Here is a 27,505-nt window from a genome sequence, read left to right on the forward strand (position 1 = left end):
CCAGATCTGGTACTAGACCAGGTTGCCCAGGGCCCCATCCAACCTGGTCTTGAACACCTCCAGGGATGGAGAATCCACAGCCTCTTTGGGCAGCCTGTTCCAGCACCTCACCAGTCTCTTGGTAAAGAACTTCCCCCTGGCATCCAATCTAAACCTTCCCTCCTTGAGCTTAAAGCCATTCCCCCTTGTCCTATTACTGTGTGCCCGAGTAAAAAGCCGATTCCTCTCCTTTTTAGGTTATCTCTTTTATATTTAATCCTCTTTTAAGGTTATCACAAACATGAGTTTCAGACGAGATTGTTATTCCAGTGCCATCTAATTGTGCATTTGACCATGAACAATGTCAGACTTACGACATTGGCAGGCAGGTGTGATGTATACATGGATTGCCGTATCATGGCAGTGTAGGTAAATCAACAAATAGCTGGGGAATCTGGGGACTTTCTGATGACAGATGTTCTGTCATCTATTTACAGTAATAGTAAAAAAAATCTTTGAGATGTGAGGCAAGGATTTTCTCCATGCAGTTGTCAGTGCTCAAATCTTTCTACCCACTTTTTTCTGTCTCACATCAGTTTTAAGTAAAAACTGTGGTTAGTGCTTGGTTATTTTGGCTCTAAAGCTGTAGTAGATGGTTACTTGGGTCAAGTTCTACATTTACATTTAAATCTAGAAGGAGAAGTAGTCTGTGTGTGCCTTCTGTGAAGAAAGGTTATATTTACAACACCTTCTGTAACAGTGCAAACTGCAGGACTGAGCTGTATGTTGCAAAATACCCTCAGCAGCAAGGGCAGTATGGCATAAAGTCAGCAGGTTCTTTGGCTCATTGGGAAGCATCTTGTTTTTCAGAGCCAAGTACTAGTCCTTAATGTAAGGAGGTGTAAAAGCAGATATGCAGTAGTGTGATGTCCACTGTGTATTGAGGAACAAAGAAACGATGCCTTAAATTGGAGAGGAAATAGGCAGAGCTCTGAGCAAAGTCTTTTACAAATTTGGGTGTTTCTTATTTCCTCCTGATCATACAGTATCACCTACAACCATAAAATATAGTACTCTGTGTATGAGTTAGAGGTGTTTTGAAGAACTGGTGAATTATTTTGCTTTTAGAGGCTCTCGTCTAACCAGCTGTTGGCATTCAAGTGTTGTTTTTTTCTTACTTTTATTGCAGTCACACTAAGCCTGTGAGGTTGAAGCAGGCCCATTAGCTGCTGAAGGATGTCATTGGTAGTCTGCTAAAATTACAGTTTTCTCGTTTTCTTTAACTGCCACTGTTCCTTGAATCTACTCTGCCCAGTCCTTTGTGATGCTTGCTATTGAGAGGGAAAGGTGTTGAACAATAAAGAAGACACTGTTAAAAGAACAACAATCTTTTTTCGTATTTTTTCAGAGAGGAAGATATTCTTAGGAAGAGATTCAGGGAAGCATGACCATCACCAAAAATGAGATGGATATTCATTTCCCTGTCCCAAATCAGTGGCCCTAATCCTCATAAGCGTGGGCAGACCTGCCTATGGCTCTTGGTATTTTTTTCTTGATCTGCTGTGCTTGCCTACTGAAGAGTGAAAAGGAGGAGGAAGGAGGTTAAGCAGAGCTCATGTCCTGCTTACTTTAAATGTTTTGCTTTAAATGGCACACTTTAATCTGTACACAGTGTTCCTATGGGGGTCGATCCCTGACAGGGGAGAACTTGCAAATCACAGAACAGTTTGGAATGGAAGGGTCTTTAAAGACCATCAAGTTCTAAACCCCCTGCTATGGGCAGGGGCACCTCCCTCTAGAGCAGGTTGCACAAAGCCCCATCCAGCCTGGCCTTGAATGCTTCCAGGGATGGGGTATCCTGGTTTTGGCTGAGATAATTTTCTATTTTTCAGTAGCTGTTATAGTGCTGTGTTTTGGATTTAGGTTGAAAATACGCTGATAGTGCACCAATGTTTTAGTTGTTGCTGAGCAGTGCTTACAGAGAGGTGAGGACTCTTTGGCTTTTCATGCTGCCCTGCCAGTGAAGAGGCTGGAGGGGAACAGAACCAGGACAGCTACCCCCAACTAGACATAAAGCATCGTGATGAAAAATAAAACTGGAGGGAGCTGGGTGGGCAGCCACTGCTTGGGGACTGCCTGGGCATGGATCAGCCAGTGGTGAGTAATTGCATTGTGCATTACTTGGGGTTTTTATTCTTAGGTTTTGTTGGTTTTTTTTGTTTGTTTGTTTTTTTCCCCTTTCTTATTAAACTGACCTTATCTCAACCCATGAGTTTGTATTCTTTCTTTTTTTTTACGCTCTCTCCCTTGCCACGGAGTGTGAGTGAGCAAACATCTGTGTGGTGCTTTGCTGCCTGCTGGGTTAAACCACAACATGGGGCATCCACAGCTTCTCTAGGCAGCCTGTTGCAGTGCCTCATGACCCTCATTGTGAAGAATTTCTTCCTAATATCTAATCTGAATCTACTCTCCTTTAGTTTTAAACTGTTACACTCTCTGACAAAATGTCACTCCTCATCTTTCCTGTAGTCCTCCTTTAAGTACTGGAAGGCTGCTAGAAGGTTTCCCTGGAGCCTTCTCTTCTCCAGACTGAACAACTTCAACTCTCTCAGCCTGTCTTCATAGGGGGGGTACTCCAGCCATCTGCTCATCCCTGTCGCCTTCCTGTGGGCTCACCTGAACTAGACCTAGAGTCTGAGCATGTATCAGCAATGTACAACTTCCAGGATGGACTCAGGAGTGTTGGTATTGGGTTTAATAACCAAGACTTTGAGGCTGTGAGTGGTTTCATCTGTATCTACAGAGTTAAACAGTACAGTTACAAGGAGGAGATGTAATACAGCTGTATTGAGGGAACAGAGAAAAGGTGTAGAGAGGATGTGACCAGAGCAGATTTCCTTGAATGGCTCTAGGTACTAGGGAAGCTGTTAGATAAAGGACACACCAAGTGCCACAGTGCTGCCAGGCCTGCAGAGATATTATACCAACATCACAAACCCATTGTTCTTTGACTTGGCTTTGATGGGAAGAATGCAGCTAAGATGGGTGCTCCTTTGCAAAGTGTGTGTGCAGGATGAGGCCCGTCAAGAGGAAGAAGGAAGAAGTGGTGGGAGTATCAAAATGCAGGAGGGCCTCTGACTCAGGCAGGAAGAAGAATGAAGAAACAGAGCAGTTGAAGGAGATGTGGGGAAGTGCAACCGTGACTCAGGCTGGGAGGGAGGTAGTGGGATGTGAGTTGGCCTGTGGCAAGCGAGGGGAGAAGACAGAAAAGGAAGCACTTAGGTATCAGAATGTGGCAGTGCACCAAACCCTCTCTAAGTTAGAGGAATGTGATTGAGTTGCAGCCCATAGCCCTCCTGGTTGTGCAGCGGTGCCGGGCAAGTCATGAGGAGTCTCTTGCCAATACTTGGCAGCTGTGGGAATCAGTCCTACGTGGAGATCAACTCCATAACTGTATCCTGCTTCAGCCTCTTTAGCGCAAAAGTGGAGGTAAAGCTATGTGTTTAGTAGCATTCCTTTTTCTGGCTGTGTAACACCTAAAAGGGGGTTGGTTGTATTAAAAGAACTTGAAGAACTCTAATTGAGCTGCTCCCAGCCTAGAACAGAGGTGCAAAAGTTTGTCACAAATCTTATCGTTATTCATTCCATTTGCAAGTTGTACACCTTCAGCTTTCATTTGTTTAGACCAGATGTGCCTACTTAATAGAAATGAACTATTAGAAATTTCTCTGTGCAAAACACTTTGCCTTCTTTCATAGTTTTCTCTTCCTCAGGAAGGATTTGAGAGGAGTAGAGGAAGAAATGGGGAAGGGACCACACAACAAATGTTAGGCTGTCTAATGCACTTCTGGAAAGTATTCAGAGTCTAGGGAAAGTTGGCTTTTGAGACCCTTTGCAAAGTAAAATTCTTTTCATAGTCAATATATTACTTATACTTGAATGTTAACATGAATATTGCCTTATTATTTTTAAATAGAATTTTTGGTATAATTAAATGCCTTGCATTAGTATGCCTTCTCTGTCCTCTTGCTCAGATGTGCTTCATATGCTATACCAGTGTATTAACTTAGTGTTAGGAAAAGAGAAAATGTTTATTCGTACAACCCAAAAACTAAAATAAGATCTTGCAGAACTTTGTTTTACATAAATTGGTATATGTTTGATTAATCTGCCTGCTGTCTCTTATTAATGACAGCAGATATAATTTGCCTTTAGACATTTACGCTGCAACCTTTTGTGCACTTTCCTAGTATTGGTATTTAAGATACTTTGATTTTTCTGATGTTTGTGTGATTTTTATAAGTTTTTTTTTCCCCCCAAGGGGGCACAAGTACTACTGTCCTAACTTTTTCATTTTCCTGCGTGCAAGGGGAAACTATGTCGGTAGTACAAAGAATTCCCCTTAAGCTTTCCACTAGGCCAGTATAATGTAAATCCCTCTTGTAGGTGTATGAATTCTCTCATGCTCAAGTCTTGAACCTGGATCTGCTGCATCCTGCGGACTACTGTAACCACGCAGCTTTTGTATAAAAGAGCATTTTGTTTTTCTGGCTTAATGGTTGAGAGAGAGCGGTGGGATTTTGTGCTGATTCTGATCCCAAGTATATGCCTTGAAAATGAATTCCTAAGGGGAAAAGAGTGGAAGAACTGCTTGGCAGGTCATGACCTGGAGGCTTGGTTAAGAGTTGAGTTACACCGTTGTATTTAATGTGAATTATTTCTGCCAGTGCACAGAAGATGCAAGGCCTCTGGATTGATAAAGTATAACATTTTAGATGCCTAGAGAATGGGGAGGGTTATAGATCTGTGAACAGAAGTCTGTTCACAGATAAAAGTACCAGTTAAATTTAAGTGCAGTGTTGTACTTAAACCTAACTTTAAACCTAACTTTATTCATCTTGACTCCACGTTACAGGCACAAATGAAAGCATAAAATCCCACTAAAACTAAATATTGATCTACATATTTTAAAATTTCTAAAGTCTAAAATGTTTTCTCATACTTTCGAGTGTAAAATGATGTGTATTTGTTCTTGAGGCAGTTGCTTTGCATGTCTTCAAATATTTTGGTTGTGGGGCTGTCTGCTTTTTCACAGGAAGAGTGTTGGACTTGGGAAGTAGCTAATCTTCATATGTGAAATTGTTGTGACTGGTATTTGCATTGTAACTTTGGTATGAAACAAATTCATTTGCTGACTTTGACAGCAAAATACATACGCTAATAGATATAATTTTTACCAGAACTTTTCATTTTGAGAAAAAGCTGTTCAGTTAAGACCATGTCTAAAGACATGAAGGTCTGTTTTATTAGAGATAAGTTGTAGTGAGGAACAGAGAAGGACACATGAAGTTGTGCTGCAAACTAGAAATGAACATATTCTCTGCTATTTTTAATCCTCAGTGAACATGAGGCCTATTGTTAGATGGAAGCTGATCCAAGCATGTAGTTCTGTGCTCAAGCCAAGTATTACCTGATTGAGGTGGCTGGAATTGCATGGTACTTGCAGATGATGCAGATGTTCAGAGGCTGATCATGCCTTCTCCTGGACGTTGACAATGCGTGATATGCTCTATGTGTGCTTGCAGGCCCTGCCATATAGCTGTGTATTGTCTGCTCTGAAAGTTTCATGTGTACCAGTGAACTTGCTAGATTCCTCTATATTAATAACTTTAAAAGTGTGTAAGTAATGGATGATGCATAAACCCAACAGCTGGCAGTAAATTATGCAGGTGTTCACAGCAAGCGAAGCTGTCGTTTGGAGTCTGCTTTGATAACAACTGAATTCTTAGCACTGAAATCCTCTTTGTTGGTAAAGAAGCAGAAGAGAAATTTTACCTTTGAGGTGATTAATTCTCAACTCTGGTGGATGTTTATGCTCGTGAATTTTGAATGAGGTTTATGGTTTTAAGTAAGCTAGCATTTAGGGGATGGTGCAAGGCTTAAAGTTGGTAAAACTAATAAGTCTTGTCTGAAAAACAAACAAAATTTAGTAGAACGTAACTCCATGTGTTGACAACATGGACAAATATGGATTTCATTATAGTCTGCATCTATAGTCAAGTAGAGCGTGTTCCACATTTTAGAGACATAGCAGAACAATATATTTAAAAGTATATCTGAAATTATTAAAAGATTGAAGAGTGTTTAGGCTTCTCAATTCCATTTTCTAAAGCAGATCTGACTGTTGGGACGTGTTGAGACAGCTTAAATTCCTCCTATATTCCCACACCTCAGAGCTTCCCATTGGCTGTCTGAAAACTTTCAAGAGCACCTAGACAGTAGGAAGCCCTGAGGCTGAGGCTTGGTGAATACAGTCTTTAAAGCCCGAGGGCTTTAAATACAAAATTTAACCTTTGCTCAGGAAGGCCAGCCTGCTCATCAGTGGCAAGGAGAGAATCCTTTTCTTACTCACGGCTGAGTGTTTTAACTGGGTGATCTGAGTTGCCCCTTTACGCCCTCTGAGCTAAAATTAAGCATTTGTAAATTATTGATTCCCTTCTTACTCCACTGGTCTTGGTAAAGATTAGAAATGGTTGACTTTCAACTGACTAAATTATTCATTAAAATATTATTTATGTTCTGAACATGCTTAGTTGCTTTCAAAAATGTCAAGACATTGAAAGACATCAATTTTATCCCTGTACCTCGTGTTTCATAGCAATAGAAATATAATTTGCATTAACACTTTTCTTCTTTCTTTTATGTTAGCAGATGGACCGTATCTTCAAATCATCGAACAGCCAAAACAGGTAAGAGCAGTACATTTGGAAAATTTTATCTTAACAATACCTGTGTCTCTGTGTTCAGCTATAAATAAAACTGTGACTTAAGGTGAGGCAAACAGTGTTGAAGAGGTTAAACTTAATAACAAATATTGCACTTAACCATAAGCATTTTTTCCTCTTGCTTTTGTAGTTAAATCGTTTCCTGTTTTGTTCTGTCTTCATCTCTGTGTCTCTCTGGAAGTGTCTAAGAGGAAAAAAAAAACTGAGGGTTTAAAAAAAATATCTTGCTAGATATGGGCTTTTCATCTTAGAAATGACTCCTTAGTGCCCCAGAATTTGGAAATATAAATTAATAGGCATGGAAGATTTTTAGAATTTGTTTCATGTTTCTTGAAAGGATAAGAAAAAAGCAAAAATTCTGTTCCCAGGAGTTACAGGAAATTTTGACTTGTGTTTTGCCATCATGAAGAAATTATGTTGTCCTTTGAGATTCCTGTTGTCACAGTTAGCTGTTCTGAATAACTCAAGAAAAATGAAGATTAATACTTGAAAGTAACTTTGTTGTGACGCAAAAGCAGACTCTCACTTAAGCTGCTCTGGTGGTGTCAAATTCATCCCTATGCACTGGTTAGTTTTCCTGCAACTGAAGTACAGAGTTGCATAAAATCCTAGATTAAGGAGCTATTAAATAGACAAGAGTGTCTGGAAGCCATTCTGTTCTGTGCTTGGTCTTCTGCAAAAGCATGTCACAATCCAGTCTTTTTTCTAGGAGACTGCAGAGAACTTTCATTTCAGGCACACACTGAGTCCTTTTCTTACTTAAGCCTCCCTATGGGAATAGGGGGCGGTTAGGTGTCTTAGGTGAAAAACAGCAGTGTACTGTGAACTCTTGGAAGAATATGCTGCTTCCTCCTTGTTGTTTTAGTTCATCCTAAATCAGGTTATGTCTTTGCATGGCAGAGCCTGTAGTGCGCAGTGTCTAAAATGAAGCCGCTCTTTCCATCCAAGACTTCTCCACAAGCAGCTCTGTAGTGGAGTACCCATGTAGCAAGCTGAGTGAAGGTTTATGGCAGTGTAATAAGAGTGATCCACAGGCAGAGTGCTGTGCTTGTGATCATTTTGAGAATAAAGAGGCAGCAGGGAAGAATAGGACTGTATGTGTGAAAATGCAGCTAGCATTGGAAGGTGATAGACTGGGGAAGGCCACTCAGATGTCTGCGGGACCTTTTGGGTCTGCGGCATAGCAATTGAAGAGAGTCATTCCATGCATCATAACTCTGGAAATTGCCTTGCCTGCTGGATACCTTGCGTTCAAGCTCATAGTTGAGCACTTCACTTTGTTGCTTAGTACACTGTAGGAAAGCAAATATGTTATTTAGGGTTAATTACATTGTGTGGTTGGAATCTGAGCAAAAGACAGGTCTTTCTGTTTGCTTGAGAGGCATGTTCATAAATTGAAAAGGCTTTAGTAAGATAGATGCTAATGATTACAGAGTAATTTTTTGAGCCAGTTCACTGTCAGCTAATAGAGACTTCAAATTCAGAGTTGCCTTCTGTTAGACAAAGGCTAAAGATCTTTCATGAAGAATGCAACTCTTAATGGACAGAGTTGAGTACATCAGGAGGCCCGTGTATAACAGGCTTTGTCAGAATTTGCAGGACTGGTGAGTAGGTCTGAAAGTATTCAGTGGTGGGAGGGGGCATATAAAATAGCATAGTTAAGTAGAGTTAAGCATTACCAAGTACATTTGCTTAAAATCCACATCTTCTTTACCACATAGATGACTCAGTAAAGCAAAGGGAATATTATTTCCTGTAAGTAAAAATGAAATACATGGGCTGCTGTGCTCTGGAGTGGTTGGCAGTGGGTCATTCAGAGTGCCCTGAAACTTTTGTGATGCTCCTGGACTTTGCTTTTCTCAGAGATACAACTTCCGCACTCTCTTCCCACAAGGAAAAAGGATTTCAGTTTCATCCATATTGTTTTCTCTGTGATGCTTTGTACTTCCCTGATTGTTTGCATCCCTCTCTACCTAACATCTGTTGTGACAGAAATTGCATCTGTTTTGTATTCTCTGTCATTTATTTATCATCTTGTTTTGAGAGTATAAACAGATCTCTGCTTCAGAATGTCTTTACTTACTGAAAGGAGAATTTCTGGCTGTTGCTAATGTGTAAGAGTGAGAATAGAACACTTTACCTAGGCCTATCTCAGTTGTGCTTTGTCAGCCTTCATTCAGACAGCATTTCAGGGATGAACAGTTGTAACTTTAGCATTTGTGGGCTGTTTGAGCAAGTCATTTGTGTGCACGTGCTGTCTGTTTTCACTTTTGTTTTCAAAGAGCTTTCAAATTTCTTTTCATTTCCACAGAGGGGTTTTCGATTCCGATATGTATGCGAAGGGCCTTCACATGGTGGACTTCCTGGTGCTTCCAGTGAAAAGAACAAAAAGTCATACCCCCAAGTCAAAGTAAGCACATGAAACATTAATATTTTGCAAACTGAATGTAAGTGTATACAGGACCCTACTGCAAATCAACGTACATTATTATGAAATTACTCACTTTATGTGAAATTGACTGCACTTTATTTCCTGCTTTAAAAGTGTAATTGGTTTAAAAAGAAAATTATTTTCAAATCTGTGGAGATATTTTGGCACCGTATTTATCTGTTAGCTGTTGAGCAGTAATCTTTCCTGCACCTACCACCTCACTGCACTGCCCCTGTGCTTACCAATGGAGCTCTGCCCTAAGGTGTGGTTTCAGTATAATGCATGGCCTGAGCTGGTCAGTTACTCTATTGCTAGCATAATGCATCGCTTGAGTCTACTCAGTTATTCCAGTCCAGTCTGAAATGCTATGTACCTACTTTTCCTTCCTTTTCTGTTCATGTTACTCCTTACTCAATGGCTCCAGGATATTAAGTCCATAGGTTCTTAAGGATTTAATCCAGAAAACTTTAAAATCAAGAAAACCATGTCCTTATAAGAGGAGTAGCATTATATTCAGGAGTTCTCTGAAGCTTTTTTTTTCTTTTTTTCATCCAGGAAAAGATTGAGCATGTTAATTAAAGAAACATTCAGAGCTAGCACAATATGAAGACTATTACAGTGATGGTTAACCATTCTAGGATTAGGGACAAACTTTTATTGCCTAAGGTTCTTGCGGAAAATTCTTTCTTGATAGAAGTGAGGAAAAGTTTTCTGCTTTTTTTTTAAACTTAATGAAAGTCTCAGTCTTGTTATATTACATCTTTGATGAGGTTTTGCACTAGAGATTGTCTCGAGGAGCAGAATTAATATCTTTTAATTCTGGTGTTGTCTTAGTTCTTTATAAGAAGAGAAGGGAATGGAAAGGGTGGCAAGCAGTCAGTCTCGGCACTAGGCCTTGCTGTGTGCTGCTCATCAGCTTTCCCTTGTACGTGTGTGCAGTTCTTCTGCAGTTCTTGAGAAAGGCTAGAGTTTGGAACAGCTGCATCTCCAGAATGAATCAGTGTGTATGACTCAATGGAAAATAATCAGCATTGGTTGAGATAGCCTAGGGTGTTTTAGTCTGGCAAATTGAGAGGAGGATGAGAAATTTAGCCTTGCAAAACTGTTAGGAAAAATTACTAGCCCAGGCAAAGGTTCTACTTGCATTTTCCTTTCCTATTGTGATGGTGATGATGAACCGGTGAATAAAATTTACTGGTACGTTCATATGAAAATAATGTACCTCAATGATGCCAGGTCTTTGGATTCCAATTCCATCTGTATTGATAATTCATACAAATAATTATCAAGTGTTATTGATAATAATTATCATGCTATTGTGTCTCCCAAAGGTGTGATGGGACATACAATAGCATGAAAAGTGTACACACAATGAGAAGTTCTATAGGGAATGGAATTTCTCCATGGAAAAACTAGAAAGCAAAATGTTCTTTGGCTTTCCATCAAACCTCCTGTTTTCATTGATCATCAGATTTTAATTTCATCTAAAGCTCTCCCAACACACGTGTCCCATCCCCTCCCTCCCTCTCGTCCTACTGTGTGCATCTGGGTTTTCTCTAGTACAAATCCTCGCGTGGCAACACCTGCTGGGAGAGGCTGGCAAAGGAACATAACAAGTAAATTCCTCAAGGCCATTGCTTGTTAGTGCTTGTTCTTGATTCAAGTGGTGCCAGCAAATACAGAAGCATTTCACACCTTTTCCTGTAAGTCTCTCTGTTTTTTTTGTCAAAGGGTGCTCACCTTGTCGTAAATGAGGCAAGCACATTTGAAGATTACTGTATTTTATTTAAGTTTTTTACGGTTACACCAAGACTTTCACCATAAAACTTCCATTTGCTGATCATAGTGATGTGAAAGGACAGTAGTGTGAGCTTTGGCTGTAATGTAAGAAAGACTGATCTTTGTGACAGATCTTTAAACCTTGGCTATGAGGTGGTCTGTACAGCTCACACCGGGATCTTTCTTCTGCTTGGCCAACTCTGCACAAAAAGTTGATGTAGTTTACCAGTTGGCACCATGGAATGTTCTGACGGTAGACATCTTCAGTTTGCAAAAAAAGCATTGTAGTCTCCCTGCACCCTTTTCATAGGATTATGCGTTGTAGACCTGAAGAAAACACTTCTATCTGATGTGAGCTCTTGAATAAAGATGACGGAGAAAAAGGGGTCGCCGGAGCTCGGTAACAGTGAACTATTGAATCTCAACCAGTTTTTTACCTGCACCTACTCCCTAACTTCTAGCTGAGCTGGAACATATGAAGATGTGTCTTTCATTTAAAGGCTAGAGTGCTGAAGACTCTGCCATGTCTCTAAGCAAGTTATTTTGGTAGTTAATTATGCATTTAACCACGCCCTGTAAAGCATATTAGAAGATGGTGTATGTCAGGAGTTAGTGTAGCAGTTCTGCTTTGCACTTGAGACAAAACTACACTGTCTGGTAACTTGGAACTGATTTAAAAACTCTTCTTTTAACAGCACGTATAGCCCAGTTAGCAGTAGTATTTTTACTATAACACCAAGGATAGAATTCCTTCAACTTTATGGAATTGTATTCCTTTGTTTACTGCTGTCTTTGCTAACAGTAATCCTACTATTGTGTACAAAAACTGTTACATTCTTATAAGATTACATTTTATATATCCTTGCAGGGAAGCTGTAGATACTGAACAAGCTCTAAAGAAAAACTTCTTTACTGTCAGAGTAACAGAGCACTGGAACATGCTGCCCAGAGAGGTTGTGGAATCTCTGTCTCTAGAGATATTCAAGACCTGTCTGGATGCCTACCTGTGTGATCTACTGTAGAGAACCCGCTTTAGCAGGCGTGTTGGACTTGATAATCTCTAGAGGTCCTTTCCAACCCCTACTGTTCTGCAGTTCTGTGAAGCTAGATTTAATGATAAGCTACCTAAAATTATTCATTTAAATTTCATTTTCGTCTGCTCAGTGGAAGTAATGCAACACTGGAAAATTGTACCATCTACAACAGTTGAAATTATAGCTCTTGAGCTGTTTGCTCATTATTAGCTTGTTCAAGCAAAGAATAATTGGGAGTTCTATATAGTTGTTCTATATCCAAATAACAACAGATGCACTCTCCTAAAATTTTCTGGAGAGTTTTAGAAGGGGAAAAAAAAACAACCAACACCAACAGAACAAAACTGGGTTGTCTGATATTATCACCAGCTCACTGAACTATCTTATACTTTTATTCATAAGTTGCTTTTTTTTATATATTTGGAAAACTGCCAGATATCTTCCATAGAAGATTTCCACTTGTTGAACTTGCGTGTTTAACATGTACGTCCTGATCTTGCATACTGATGTTAGCGTAGTCAAGCTTGACACTGAAGTGCTTGATACAGTTCTGGGTGTGAAAAGAATTTACTGAAAATAGTGGTGTGACGGAAATGTCCTGAGTTTTCATTTCCCTTGGGGCAAATCTACATGGGTGGCTGCAAACAATTTCAAGTTGTCTATTCTGTGAGCTGGATGTAAATGAGTTTCAGCCTAGAGGCTGAGTAACCGCATTGCTCAGAGATGTGCCCAAGCTAATGAGCATCGTCTCTGTACCGGTGAGTTTGGTTGTAGTGCAGTTCAGCTTGAGGATCAAAGCCGAGTCCCATTTAGGCAGCCCTGAACTCAGGCACCCAAACAGGAGCGCTGCCCATCCAGACACGCCCTTAGGCTATCCTAAATTATACTTCAATTTGGAGATAAGCGTTCTCATTGAAATCAGGGGGATTTCAGCACCTAATTCAAGTTCAGGAGGAACATTTGCAGAAAATGAGGCAAGTTATTTGGTTGATGAACTTTCTTGTTAAAGAAAGGTTTTTCCACCCCATAGGAAGTAAATTGTGTAGTGTTAGTTTGATGATTACAGGTTAGAGATTAATTCATTCAGGAGCAGAGTTAAGAAATAATCACTAGTGAAGAATAAACAGATTTTTTTTCTTATAAATCTTTAATGCCCATTAAAAACCTGCACTGAAGCAACTCAGCCAAAGGTCAGTTCAGTGAGATGTGTGATTTTTGCTGCCATAGTTGGTTAGGCTGAGTCTGGAGTGCTGAGTCCATTTACTTGGGCTTCTAAAGCAGTGCATCAAAGCTGGTGACCTCACATTCAGAGAGGATCAAAAGATTTAAAACTCCCATTGCTTGAAGTTACTTTACATTGCTTATTCTTAGGCCTCTACATAAAGTACTTTGGTGCCTAAAAAATTCCTACCAAGTTTGAAATGTTGTATCTTAAACTGGCAACCAAAAAACATTTGTATTTGGCATTTATAAAGAATGAGTGATGCCCCATCTGTGGAACTTTTACGTGTGTATTATGACAGCACTGCTGGTCATACTCAAAAGGTCAGGCAAGATTGGGGATGTAGCTTCTACAACAAAATGATTAGAAATACTTATTTTTATCATTGCTAGCTTTGTATGTTTGACACGGTCTTTTCCATCATTTGCTTTCTTTAGTTAACTAGTTTCACTTCTTGCTTATATGAGTAACTGGAAAAAACATCTTTCAAGTAGAAAAATGTTTTTTATGAAGTTTTTGTAAAGTTTTAGGAAGTATTAAAAAAAAACTAGAGGGCCTGGGTCTCAAGAAGATGTGAAATAACTGAAAAAAAATTCAACTTTTGTTTTGAAATTGAGTAAATTTCAAGTTCACAGGGTCCTTTTAATCTCTCAGGCAAATCTCTCTCAAACAGGAACAGCCGATATACGTGAGCCTGCAGCATTTTAACTTTATCAGATTACATCAATTGAATGCTGCTTCAGTACAGGATGTAATCAAGTATTACAGCTATGCTTCTTCCCAGGAACTCCTTATTTTCTTTTTTTCTCCCCTGTGTACAATTTGATGTTCAGTAGCTATTTTCTTTCAGGTCACAGATCTGCTTCGGAGCAGTATAGCACCCAAATGCTGTCTCTGAGTCATATTGCAGATAGTTTTTTCTGTCAGCACCATAATCTTTGGATTCCTGTACAGATATCCAGCACTGTAGTATGCTGTCTACCTTCTAGCACCTTGTACTGCATTTCCTATGTGAAGTAAAAGGTGACAGTTATTTGTATATATTAATACCGGAATAAATTTTAGGTTATTCAGCAATTGCGATGGTGTCATTGATTCAAGGATGCCCAAAAATGATTTCAGACTTAATTTATGTTACATAAGGATGGTTAACCACTGGGGCTGTTTTTCTGGCTACGGATTAGCTGGATGTCTCAAAATGACGTAGGAAGGTCCATCTGTAAAGCATACATGTAGGAAACATCCTATAGCCTTTGCAGCATAGAATGTCAGCCTAAAAAATAGTCTTTTCTTGCCGAATGATCTATATAAGGTATTACATTTTGAGAACTTTTTTTTTCCCCCTGAGAGAGACTACAAAGACGGTGCTGAGCTGAGTAACAGGGGAAGATTGCAATCTGGTTACCGCTGCAGTTATATGTTCTGCTTTCAGAGGCTGGAAAGTCCTTGACGTGCAGCAGTCCTACCTACAGTTTCACTGTGGTTTCTACAGCTGATGAAGGATTGTCTTGAACTTTTCTGATGTGACACAAGAACATGCATGTTACTCATAACGAATATAAAGCTGTAGATGTGCTGGGAACTTTCTAGCAGGGAAAGCCTTTCTTAGTGAGGGATGAAAAGAAAATGTTTTCTAAAAAGCTCACTTCTTGAAAACTTAGTTGTAGTAATGAAGGTGACATTTAGCACAAAATATAATGATTTTTATTTTCAGATCATTTTATGGAAGTTACACAGGGATTTGTGCATTTTCTCACTGCTGAGAATGGAGGAGATGACAAAGCAGTGATTATTCTGTATGTCTGTATTGTTTCAGTCCAGGAGCCATTGCAGTTTGGGAACAGACCAAAGCACGAGTACCTCCAGTACTCCCACGTTTCATATTTCAGAAAGCGCCACTTGTAAAACGCACATGAGTACAGTATTATGCAGTTATCTCACAAGCAGTGAGTAGTGAGAAGGCTTTTGCACACCTGTTTCTCCTGGAATGGCTTTTTTGTACTTTGGGGCTTTTTATTGTTCGCAGCAAATTGGAAGACACTGAAGACACGTTATATGTATGCAGAGTGTTTCAGCTGTGATGGAATGGATTCAAGAGAGGGGTTAAGTGGAGTGAAAGAGGCTAGCAGGACTTATAATGTCTTGGCAATCCCCAGTTATCAGCGTTTTATCAACAATATAACCTTAAGTGTTCAGTTCATCACTGATTCATCACTTTAATGTTCATCGTGATCCTTTAATACCTTGGTTGATTAGATCTATACGCTGCTGTAATACAAAGAACTTTCCCTCAGGCAAATCAGAAGAAAACTTACAGGAGGAGGGAAAAAAACAACATTGATAAAAGGGTTAATTAAGAGAATTGGAAGGGAAGGTAATGTTCGCTTTTTTAAAATCAAGATAATTTTATATTTCTTATAATTTGAAAATGATGCATAACAGATAACTGAGTTGAAGTATATTATTTGCGAGGAGAGAAAATAATGTTTTAAATAATATGTAAAACAAATAGCTGGTATTAATAAACGGTACTTTGTTGGTAATTTTAGGGTTGTTTTTTTAAGCATTACTTGACATTACAACTTTAAAGCTGTTGAGAATGTCTGGTGATTAGAAACTCTGATGGAGGTGGGGGGGGAAGCTCTGTAGTCCTCCAAAGTGCCTGCTAAGGTGTCCAGTTTATCCTAAATGCAGCCCTGCAAAACCTTAGATGGGGGTTTAGCATAGATCCTTACCTACACTTACAGGCAGCATTTACTGGGCTGGTTTATGTGTGTTTTGATCTAATAAAATACCTGTGAATACAGAATTCTTTCACTTCAGAATCTCTACCTGAGGGATCATTGTAATGAGACCAAAATGCTTTAAAATAATCGTAATATTTACAATTATTTGAAAACATTTCTGAATTGGCAAAAAAAAAAAAGCAGATATTTTGTTGAATAAATGCATTATTCGTGTGATTCTTAAATTCACAATAGACATTGTTACATGTTAATGTACTAAGTTAATTTATGGAGAGCAGTGTGGTATAACTGGGCAGAATATAAAACTAATAATAGTGATATGGGAAACAGAAGGTTGCTTTTCCTTACATTTGTTTTATTTCTTAACTTTTTTTGTCACTACTTGTGCCATTTGTGCATCAATTTTAATTACAAACAAATTGTTGCCTTTTTTTTGTGATGATCTGGTGCAGTTAGTTTGTTTCATGAGAAAATGCATACACATTTCTCCTAAGTAAGCTTGATTGTACTTAGCTGACAGAAAATATTCAACTGGAATTATTGCTCGTTCCATTTCTAAAAACATAAGTTTTACATTTATTTACAGATTTGCAACTATGTTGGACCTGCAAAAGTAATCGTCCAATTAGTTACTAATGGGAAATACGTCCACTTACACGCTCACAGCTTGGTGGGTAAATTTTGTGAAGACGGAGTATGCACAGTCAATGCCGGACCTAAAGACATGGTTGTTGGGTAAGTCTGTCAAATATATTCGTAAAGTTTAGCTAAGAGAGAGGGAATCAATTTTGTTACCGTTTTGATCAGTATTTTACTCTCGCTGAAATCTGCCAATAGGAATACAGCGAGGAGAAAAACATTAAGAAAGTGGGGTTAGTAAATTTGAAATTAACACAAGACGGGTATAAACATGAAAATACCAAGCGAGTCAAACTTTTTAAGTTTAAAGCAGTAAGATTATAGTGAAATTGTAGTTGGTCTGTTCTTGTTTAATTTAAAGGAGTAATTGTTTATATCAGTAAATGGAACTCAGGCTCCTGTCTACGTTTTCAGTCTTAGATCAGGTTTCATGCTGGCTGTGAGTTTTAGTTCTGTGATCTCAAGAATGTCTTTGTTGGTGAAGAAGTAGTTTAAAAAGCTGAGAAGGTTGGGAAGGAGAGATTCTTTTAAACTGTAACTTTTGATGTCCAAGCCCAGCGTACTAACATTACCAAGCTCAGCAATTTAAATAACTTTATTTGAAATGCTCCTTTTCATCTTGAAAAGTTTGGCTCATTTCCTAACCTGTCTTGCTTTTCATCAGATGTTTAGAAACAGCTTTCCTATCCTCAATTGACCCAAATGAAAATTGAGTTATTGTCTTGATTTCATACTTCCCGATCTAATTGATCTAATTTGAATGTGCCAGGGAACTTTTACAAAAGTGCATCTTGTATTACGGACATTTTCATCCAAAGAGATACCTCAAGTACTTTACTGAATGTCCAGAACCGAGCTTCAGCCATTTTGTTTGAAAAACGTACACTGTTTTTAGCTTTTGAGCTTGCTCTCCAAATCAGTTTGAACTGACCAAGCCATTTCCGATCGATGACTTTGCATAGTAGCTGTAGCATTACGTACTAATAACAGCGCAAACAAAGTGTGACAATTTTGAAATGTTTTATAAATTGCTTCCGCACTGTAAGTCTGAAAACCTAAAGGTTGCTTCTTACGCCATGGGAAAATCCTGTGCACCCATATGATTGCTGCCGTACGATGGTACGCATCTTACATGCTTTTTAAGCTTGGCTGACATTGTCATGCTGGAGTTCATTGGAACTGCTTCCTCTGAGAAGAGAATGACTGCCTACTGCAGGTTTGGCCTAAGGCATCAAAAAAATAATTAATCAAAATTCGACAGATTTGCAAACCTTGGGATACTTCACGTCACAAAGAAGAAGGTGTTTGAAACTCTGGAAACACGCATGATCGATGCTTGCAAAAAAGGATACAACCCAGGACTCTTGGTGCATCCTGAACTTGGCTATCTGCAGGCAGAAGGATGTGGAGACAGACAGCTAACTGGTATGTGGAAATGATGATCTGATTTTAATAGGTTTTTAGTTTAAAAAAAAAAAAAAAAAAGACTTCTGAAAATGTAGATTTTTACCCAGAAAAAGGTCCTGAGTACGAAAACAGCTTATGGCTATGCAATAAGAGGTTGTATATTACTGCTTTGCTGTCAACATGCGAATGAGAATGAAGCAACTTCTTCCGTAGCGACCTGTAGACCCGTACCCACCTCTGCGCCTGTATTTCATTGTTCTCATCCTATTTAGTTAAGTGATAAATAGTCATTTTGCATTATTGCTGTGCGACACGATATCTTTAAGTAACTGTGGGGACCTTGTTTGAGAATACCTGTTTCATTCAGCTGCAATTCACCCACATCCCTGTTAAACCTTGGGTCTGCATTGCTTTCGGGAGCTGTATTGAGGGGCTGGCCTATTCTTTATCACTGGTGCTAGACATTCAAATGTCCTTAGAGGCAGAGTCCATCCTTTTCTGCTTTCTGTTCATAAAGGTTGTGAAAAGAGTCACTTTGTGTGTGTCTCTTAATTATATACCTTACCTTAATAACATTTGGCTCACAAAGTGCAAATTGAATGCAGTATATTGTAAATAGCTCCTCCTCTATGAATAAAAAGATAGAAACTGATGGATGCTAAGTGAAAAAGAAGTTGCTGTTGGTGCCTATTGATAGTAATGTTTGGAAAATGCTCAGTCTCCCCTACCTTGTGCTAATTCGTCTGTGCTCATTTATTGGTTCCAGAACGAGAAAGAGAAATTATTCGTCAGGCAGCAGTACAGCAGACCAAAGAAATGGATCTCAGCGTGGTGCGTCTTATGTTTACAGCCTTTCTTCCTGACAGTAATGGTGGTTTCACACGGAGGCTTGATCCAGTTATATCAGATGCAATATATGACAGCAGTAAGTATATTTGGCTTTAATTACTGTTTCAGTAAGGAGCACGTTTCTGTAGATACAAAAACATCATGTAGGTATTGCTATACTTAGGTAGCCCATAGATAATTGGCCCCATGTCTGTCCAAGTACGTATGCTGTCATTCTGTTCTTAATAGATGCTGATGTAAGCCCTAAAGCGAGATTTTATTTTGCTGTTAGCGTGTTTAATCCTGCCACCTGTGTTACGAGAATTCTGTAAATTCTTTTTATAACGTGTTTGAATTTTGCAGACTTGTCTTCTTGTCTTCAGTTGCTTTCTATGGCAAATCCTTGTCATACAAGATGCGAGGAAAAATGTATTTCAGTCTTTCTTGAGAATTATACACTTTTCAGTTTTGCTGGGTGTCTGCTTGTCCTTGTTTTGTGACACTAGCATAACCAGAATTTTTCATCCGTTTACTCTGGACCCGTTAGTATTTTTATACTTGTATTATGTCTCTCTATTTGCATCTTTTCTAAGTGAATATTTTCACTTGGTTTATGCTTGTGCTTTTGGATTATACTTAGTGGTTTTACCCGAACCCTTTCTGCTGCTTGAGATTTCTTCCTTGTAGCTGTGGGACACCATGTTCCTGGTAATTATTCTGTAATGAGTCAGAAAAAGTACCTTTTCTTTTCTTGGTGCAACAGTCATATGTACGTCATCACTTTCTAAGGACAAAGTCTAGATGAAAAGGTGTTAAATGCAGCTGTTCTAAAGCTACTGTAGTCTGTTGCTTGCTGTCAGTTGGAGAATGCAGTGCCCATACGTCTACTGTTCTTGCAGCATACGTGTCCCTTATTTTCTGAATGAGAAAACGGTCTTTTCATCTGCAAGCTGAAGTGATTTAACTAACAGTGTCTTTAAGGAATGTTGATCTTTGTTAATAACCGTTACAGATTCCGTTTGTTTTCTTACTCTAAAGTGTGTAATGATAAAGAGTATTGCTAAAGGAAAGAGGAAGAAAAGGGCAAAAAAACAACAGAGGCAGAGTAAAGAAAGAGGGAGAGTGACTTTACATGATCTGATAGACATAGGACAAGGGGGAAAGGTTTTGAACTAAAAGAGAGATTTATGTTGGATGCTAGGAGGAAATTCTTTACTCAGAGTGTGGTGAGACACTATTACAAATCGGCCAGAGAACTTCTGGATGCCTTGTCCCTGGAGGTTTTCAAGGCTGGGTTGGCTGGGGCCCTGGGCAGCCTGAGGAAGTGGGTGAATTCACGTTTGTTGATTCCAAAATATTTTTCTAGGGGCTGGTTTTTTTTCCCTTATGTTCTTTGTTGAACCATTCTAGTCTCTTCTACACAGTGGACACAACTTGTGGCACAATTGTGTATCACAGTTGCTTTTAATTATCAGGTGATAGTTGTATCTCAAGGACCAATAGGTAATCCAGCGATGCCTCTGCTACGATCTTTGGAGGTGAGCTTTTTGATCACAGTCTGATGAGTAAATCCAGAATTTAGATTGCTTTCAAGTAAGCCAGAGAGCAGAGCAAGCATTGCATGTTGCATTAAACTAATGACATAAAGGTAACAGCTTTCAGCAGGGCCCTGTGAACAAGAAAATAGGAAGGAATAAATGTTCTCCTATAATGCACTCCTGTTATAAAGTTATTGTTAATGCAGGATGCAGTTCATTGCTCTGTTATTTTAATGAGGTAATTTGCTGGAATGGCCAGAGCCTTATTTTATAGCTCACAGTTCAGTCGAAGCTTAGAGGATACAAGATTACACCCTTCAGGTGAAAAACTGTTGATTCATCCTTTTAAAAAACATAGACAAATTTATGTAGGTTGCATTGGAGGCTTGTTTTTCTATTGCATTTGTGTATTTTTATTTTCTTGTAATCTAAAATTGGTATGAAAATAATCGTTTTTTAAAACCTTTTCCTTTCAATAGAAGCTCCCAATGCCTCCAACTTAAAAATTGTAAGAATGGACAGAACAGCAGGGTGCGTAACAGGAGGGGAAGAGATCTACCTTCTCTGTGACAAGGTTCAGAAAGGTAAGCGTCCTGGGTATTGCAAGGCACACCAGGATGTTCATCTGGAATACACATGAAGCCTGCTCTGCTGTCTTGCTATTCTCCTGTTCTGATAGCGCAGCAGGATTTATAAGTGCTCTATTTTTCTGGAAACCAGGCCGGCAGGAAATAGTCTTGCAAACTAGACTGAACTTGTGTTGCCTCCCCGGAGACCATATGGTCAACTTCGTTCTTCTCAGATTTCTGCCCTTGCCTGTGTTCTCTTTTTTGTGGGTAATGGGTTCTGGATGACCTTTGACTCCAGTAGCTAACACCTGCTCTGAATTATTGTAAAGTTTCTGATTTATTATTAAGTTTCTGACTGTAAAGGGTAAGTATGAATCTTCTGTATTAACCACCAATGGGAACTGAGTGTATTCAGTGCTGCTAGTAACTTAATTCTTATGTGTATGCTGATAGTAGAGATCACTTAGTTTCAACTGATATTTCTCACAGACTCCGCTCATGGCTATAAATGTGTTAGGATATGACTCTTGAGTGTGGATTTGGTTGCTTTGTTTTTGGATGGGAAAATAATGGTTTGTAGTATTTGGGTTGAACTAAAATGGGAAAAAAAAAAATAGGAGTGGGGTAAATCCTTTGCATTTTTCAGCTGTAGATAATACCCAGGACTCCCTGGTGTAGATTGGACGACAGAGGAGTGCCTAGTTCTCACCTGTCTGGAATGAGTCTCTGCCCCTGTTGTTAAAAGGCTGTCCTTTTCCACCTCTTTTCCTTGCCATGTTCTTCTACCACTTACACAGGAAAGTGGGAGTGCTTTGGGGGCTTTGAAAAAACTGTTTTCCTTCCGTAGTGTGTATACCCTCTGCCTTCAGGAGGACCTAGATGAAACTGAACTCTTGCACACAAAATAAATAAATAAAAGTCTGACTCAGTGGAAGCCCCAAGGTGGGGTTTCCCCTCAGCCTGAGTGGGGTTTCCCCTGACCTCATGGCTCTCAGAAACCTCCTCTCTGGAGGAGCTTGAGCATGTAGGACAGCAGGAGTGGAAGTGGTGGTTCACCATCTTGAGACTAGCAGGTGGTGGGTCAGAGTAAGCAGTCCTCAATCACCCTAAGAGAAAACAGACTTCTGTGTAATTTTTTGTCATCAGAGCTGGGAAAGGAATATGCTACTGTGATATTTCCCAGCCTCTCCTAGAATATATAGAAATAAATAAAAGGAGAAGGAAAGAAAAGTTGTTTAGAGGAGCAGAAGCCATGTTTATGGTGTGGCTGTGCTGTGTTTAGGGGGTGAGGGATCGCTGCCCACATGCTGCTCACTCAAACTGCTGCCATCTCTCTGAGCTCTGAAGTGGCTCTCTGCCAGCAGCGAGCGGAACTTGAACTGTGGCACTTCAGGTTTTGCAACAGTTTTTTGAACTGAAACTGCTGGAGGAGAGAGGGTGGTTTCTACACTCACACTTCAAGTTCTCCCCTCCCTGCTCACTTGTTCCAAATAAAGCTCCTCTGGAATGTTTTCTAGCACTAGAATAGGAAGAGGTAGTGAACCTAACTCCCCTTCTACTGTGCAGAGAACAGACAGCAGCTTCAATGAAGTTATTAGGATCGGGCTGATCTAAAATTGATGTAAAAAATGGGTTACATGTGATGTTTTCTTAACATGGATAATGATGATGCGTGTATTATTTATGTAAAATTATCACTCAGCTAAAAAATAACCATGTTAATTTTAATCTGGAATAAGTTTAACCAAAGGTTAAATAAATGCACAAACATCCTAAAGTTATTCTTTCTTTGCAGATGATATTCAAATACGTTTCTATGAAGAGGATGAGAATGGTGGTATGTGGGAAGGCTTTGGAGACTTTTCTCCTACAGATGTACATAGACAAGTAAGTAACAGAGCATTTGATGTTTGTTAATGGCTTTCTGATCTCAGGAAAATGGGATTATATTACAATTAAAAAATCAGGTGAAAACCTCCATATCCCGTACTAACCTCTTCAGTCCCTGTTATTTGTTGGTAATTTCCCAATAATATTACAATCCTAACCATTCTTTTAAGATCTATGGTAAGAATGCCATAGAAATCAGGAGAGATATCCCTTGCTTTAAAGATACACCACTGTAAGTTTGGATAGGCTATAAAGAGAACGCTCTAAGCTTCCCGGCAGGTGCTCAGAAAGCCCCAGAGTAGATGCTCATTGATGGAGAGAAATAATGCAATAGTAACATACATGGCATGATGATATGTGGCAGTTTTGCCTTTCAGAAGAGGCTTTAGGACTCTAACTCAAAAGTACAGCTGAAAGTTAAAATGGAAGTTTCTTGTTGTAGCAGCCTTCTGCTTCCTTGTCATGAACCAGCTCCTACAAAAATAACACAGATATAAATACAGAGTAACCAAAAAGCATTGTCCATGACAGATGTGCTTTATCACTGTTTCCTTCACAGTTTGCTATTGTGTTCAAAACACCCAAGTATCGAGATGTCAATATCACAAAGCCAGCATCTGTGTTTGTACAGCTACGTCGGAAATCTGATCTAGAAACGAGTGAACCAAAGCCTTTTCTCTACTATCCAGAAATCAAAGGTAATTTATTAAACCCATTTTATATACCAGAAACAGAAACTGCAGGGTCCCTAGGAGTACTTTTAATAAGATGGCACAGGTAGGGTGAAGGACTTTTTGTAGTTGTTATTTTTAGAAAACGGGGTATTTGCTTTCTTGTTTTGTGCAGAGCTAACGTGAAAACTGTTGGGTCTGTAATGGGTTCGTTGTTGCTTTTGTTGGTGGATTGTTCAGCAGTAAATCTGTATTTTCCTACTGAGGCTTACTCCCCTTACGTTTCCTATATGCACGCATGCCTCTCCATACAGTAGGTGGCACTCTCTTCCTCTGAGTTTCTGCAGAATGATATCCGAGGACATTTTACGGTCAGTACTTTCAGATGAAACTTAAACTGAAGACTGTTACCTGGTGAAAAAAGTACCTATTTTGCAGTTCTCTCCTTTCATCATTACACCTAACAGTTTCACTGATGGTTTTGAATTTTCTTTCCAATTGCTCATTCTCGTTAGATAAGGCAAGACACTTGGTGTGAGAGCAGGCAAAGTACTGTTTCAACCTCTGATGGTAAAGTGTTAGTTAAATGGCTGAAATAGAACAGTTGGCATCAGAACCACTTGCTGGGCTGTTAGCGAGTAGTGAAGTTAGTGCTAGTGAAGTCTAACTAGCAAGTCTGTGCCATTTAAAGCCTTCTGTGTTTCGAATGAGTTAGATGTGAATGTCGGCAATAATCATGTTTTTAAATACTAATGTTAAAGACACGGAAGTACCTTGAGGTCCAAGCTGGAACTAGTGTTTTCTTGTACCAACACAGTAGTCTTTTTGCTGAACAGTTAACCTGCCTTCATTTTATGCTATGAAGTCCTAGTCTTGCAAGTATGCAGTGCCTAACACGGAGCTGGGATGAAATAAATAACCTAAAACATGAGTGCATCAGTGCTAATGGACTAAGGACAGCTGAGGAGACAGAGGGGAGGAGGGTTATTGTACAAGTGAAGCTGTTTTACCCTTATTGTAATAAAAGAACGGAAAGCATGCTTTTCAAAAAGCTTCCAGAGTTGCTAGAGGATTTTGTATCAGTGGTAATTTAAGGAATCTCTTACCCAAGTCTTACAGAAAACAAAGTATACAATTGCAGCGCAAAATTGCCAAATGTGAAGCAAACTTCTTTATGAGACTCTTAAAGGAGTAAAGTTTACTCAATGTTATGTACATTTTTCAATGCCCTGCATAACCTAATCATAAAATTACCATTTAGGGACTGTATTTTTCCCTGCTGCAAGTGTTCCTATGAACTGAGGCGCGTATGTGGACTTTTTGTTTGTTTTTCTGACTAGATTGCTCTCTAGCGTTTTCTCTCATGAGTGTGAGTATGCCTGGGGCATGCATGCATACACACTTATAGGTCATGTCTGCATGGAAATAATGCAATTCTGCTTTTCAGCATACTATTCCGTGCATTCAGCCACCCAGTTCGATGCATGGTCTGATGTAACTGTGTATGTAATTTATTTTTGTCCTACGTCTGTTGAAAATGACTAGATCATTTATTGAAGGTAGTCTCGTTTGTTCTTTTCTCAACAGTTATTTATTGGATTGCAACCTTTGTAATGTTTGTATCCTTCTGGCAGTTCTTCTTGTCATGACTTTTTCACTTTCCCAGTCACTGGGATAATTATTGTAAAAGTCTTTTACGGTGAGGGCGGTGAGGCACTGGAACAGGTTGCCCACTGATGTGGTGGAAGCCCGTGCTCCTGGAGACATTCAAGGCCAGGCTGGACCAGGCTGTGAGCAACCTGATCTAGCTGTGAATGTCCTTGTTCACTGCAGGGGAGTTGGACTAGATGACCTTCAAAGATCCCTTCCTTTAAGGGTTTAAGGATTCTATGATTCTAAATCCTCGTGTTTTGCTTTCCTGGGGGGGCTAAGCATTATTTTTTACTTAGGTGATAAAATGCTTAGTCTTTTTGTCAGCTGCTGCTCTGTGGTCTGACAGGATTATGTCTTGCCTGAAAGTTAGCTCTTTATTCTGTTGTCCTTTCTGTTATCCTTACCCTTTGACAGAAGTTTAAAGGGCTCTGCAGATGCTCTGTGCTGTTAGGGGTTAGTGTCTTGCGATTTTGCTGACCCTTTGAGAAGGGTCTATATCTGAAGTAGATTTGCTTAGCAGAGAAATCTGTGCTTATATTCCCCAAAGGTGAATTTTCTTGAACAAGTATTTGGTTCAAGGCACTTGCTTTGATTTATGACTCAGATTAGACATTGAAGAATTTTGGCACCACTGTTATCCAGTGTTCTGTGTACACGAGCTGCTTTTGAAGGAAGCTCTGAGCCTCTTATGGCATTTCTGCACGTGTCCCCCCCCGTCTGAGCATAAGACATCTGACACAAGGGACCATGTGAGCCCAAGAAATGCTGTCAGCCAGGCTGGGACTTGGCACTAGCTTTTTTCTCCCTGGAATCTCACTGCTCCATTATGTACAAATTTTTTTTTTTTGAGCTAGAAATGGGTTTATTATTGTACAGCACTCCTTATTTTCCCTTACAAACTAGTATATTTTAATAATTTCTATACGCTCATCTTTTTCTGGGCATGGGCACTGGTAAGCGTGACTCCTTATTCTGTCTGTTCCTTCTCACCTGAAACGCAGATAAAGAAGAAGTGCAGAGGAAGCGGCAGAAGCTCATGCCAAACTTCTCGGATGGCTACGGTGGAGGCAGCGGCGCAGGAGGCGGTGGCATGTATGGAGGGGGAGGCAGCAGTGCTGGCTCTGGTAAGAGTGGCTCTGGGGAAAGAGGGAAAGGGGTTCTGCTCTCACTGCCTGCAGGACAGATAATTGCTCTGATGATGAAATGAGGAATTCCACTCATTCTAGGGAGTTTCCTGTCCTTATACTAGTGTTACTCATTTCACTCAAGCTGCTCCTTGTTTTCTAAGTATTTCATCAACTCCTTTTCTGTCCTGCTTGGTTATATGGCTCCTGGTGAATTTTTCTTCTTCTTTCAAGCTTTAAGTCACAGAAAACACCTTTCTAGTTGGAGTCCGAGTTAGGGGTCCGTCGTACCTTAGCTTTGTTGCTGCCTAGGGCTTCAGAGGCACTGAAATTCATGAGACAGCTAACTACTGTCTTACATGCTTAAAATTAAACAAGTTCATAGTTATTACTGGAACCAGGAGTGGAAATTAGCTAATTAACCCTGGTATCATGAAGAATTGTTAAAAATTTGAGACACTAGTTAGTAAATTGCATGCTGTGCTCTGTCTGTTGAACCCAGAGCATATCTGAGATGCTGGATCATAAGAGCAGTGCCTTGATTTCTTGCAGCAGAGAATGATGTAGATCAGCAAATGTCATCTGAACCACAGTACCTTTGTAGCCCTTCTTTAAAGGAGGGGGAAAAACAGTAGTTGTCAAATTGTTACATGCGTTGCTAGCAGCACATCAACAATATAACAACTGAATACACATCTGTTGTAATCACAATGATTTGAATCATAATGCAGCATACAATCGGAGGTTGTAGTGAGCTGGGGGTCAGCCTCTTCTCTCTTGTAACTGGTGACAGGACGAGGGGTAATGGCCTCAAGTTGCGCCAGGGGAGATTTAGGCTGGACATTAGGAAACACTACTTTTCTGAAAGAGTGGTCAGGCGCTGGAACGGGCTGCCCAGGGAGGTGGTTGAGTCACCATCCCTGGAGGTGTTCAAGAAACGTTTAGATATAGCGTTGGGAGACATGGTTTAGTGGGGTTATTGGTGGAAGGTGGATGGTTGGACTGGGTGATCTTGTAGGTCTTTTCCAACCTAGCTAATTCTATGATTCTATACTAGTGACATTACATGTGCACCCATGTCTTGGGGATAGAGAACTTCTGTATGTTTTTGAAGAGACGTGGCAGAGTGTGGCCTCAGTCTGGAAAATTTATTTTAAAAGGATAGAGTCAAATTGAAGCTGTGACAGGGGAAATTCAGGGTGGGTATCA

General features: G+C 39.7%; 1 protein-coding gene across 1 annotated transcript in view; it reads left to right on the top strand.

Moving 5' to 3' along the window:
• Positions 1-27,505, top strand: part of NFKB1 (nuclear factor kappa B subunit 1) — a 59,340-nt gene that overhangs the window by 16,048 nt on the left and 15,787 nt on the right. Inside the window, 9 exon segments of the mRNA XM_021396055.1 lie at positions 6,688-6,728; positions 9,076-9,174; positions 16,564-16,712; positions 17,878-18,041; positions 18,790-18,948; positions 20,869-20,973; positions 22,754-22,845; positions 23,408-23,546; positions 26,174-26,296. Of these exon segments, the coding sequence (XP_021251730.1) occupies positions 6,688-6,728; positions 9,076-9,174; positions 16,564-16,712; positions 17,878-18,041; positions 18,790-18,948; positions 20,869-20,973; positions 22,754-22,845; positions 23,408-23,546; positions 26,174-26,296 (1,071 nt within the window).

Source organism: Numida meleagris, chromosome 4, assembly GCF_002078875.1.
Source record: "Numida meleagris isolate 19003 breed g44 Domestic line chromosome 4, NumMel1.0, whole genome shotgun sequence".
Lineage (NCBI taxonomy): Eukaryota > Metazoa > Chordata > Aves > Galliformes > Numididae > Numida > Numida meleagris.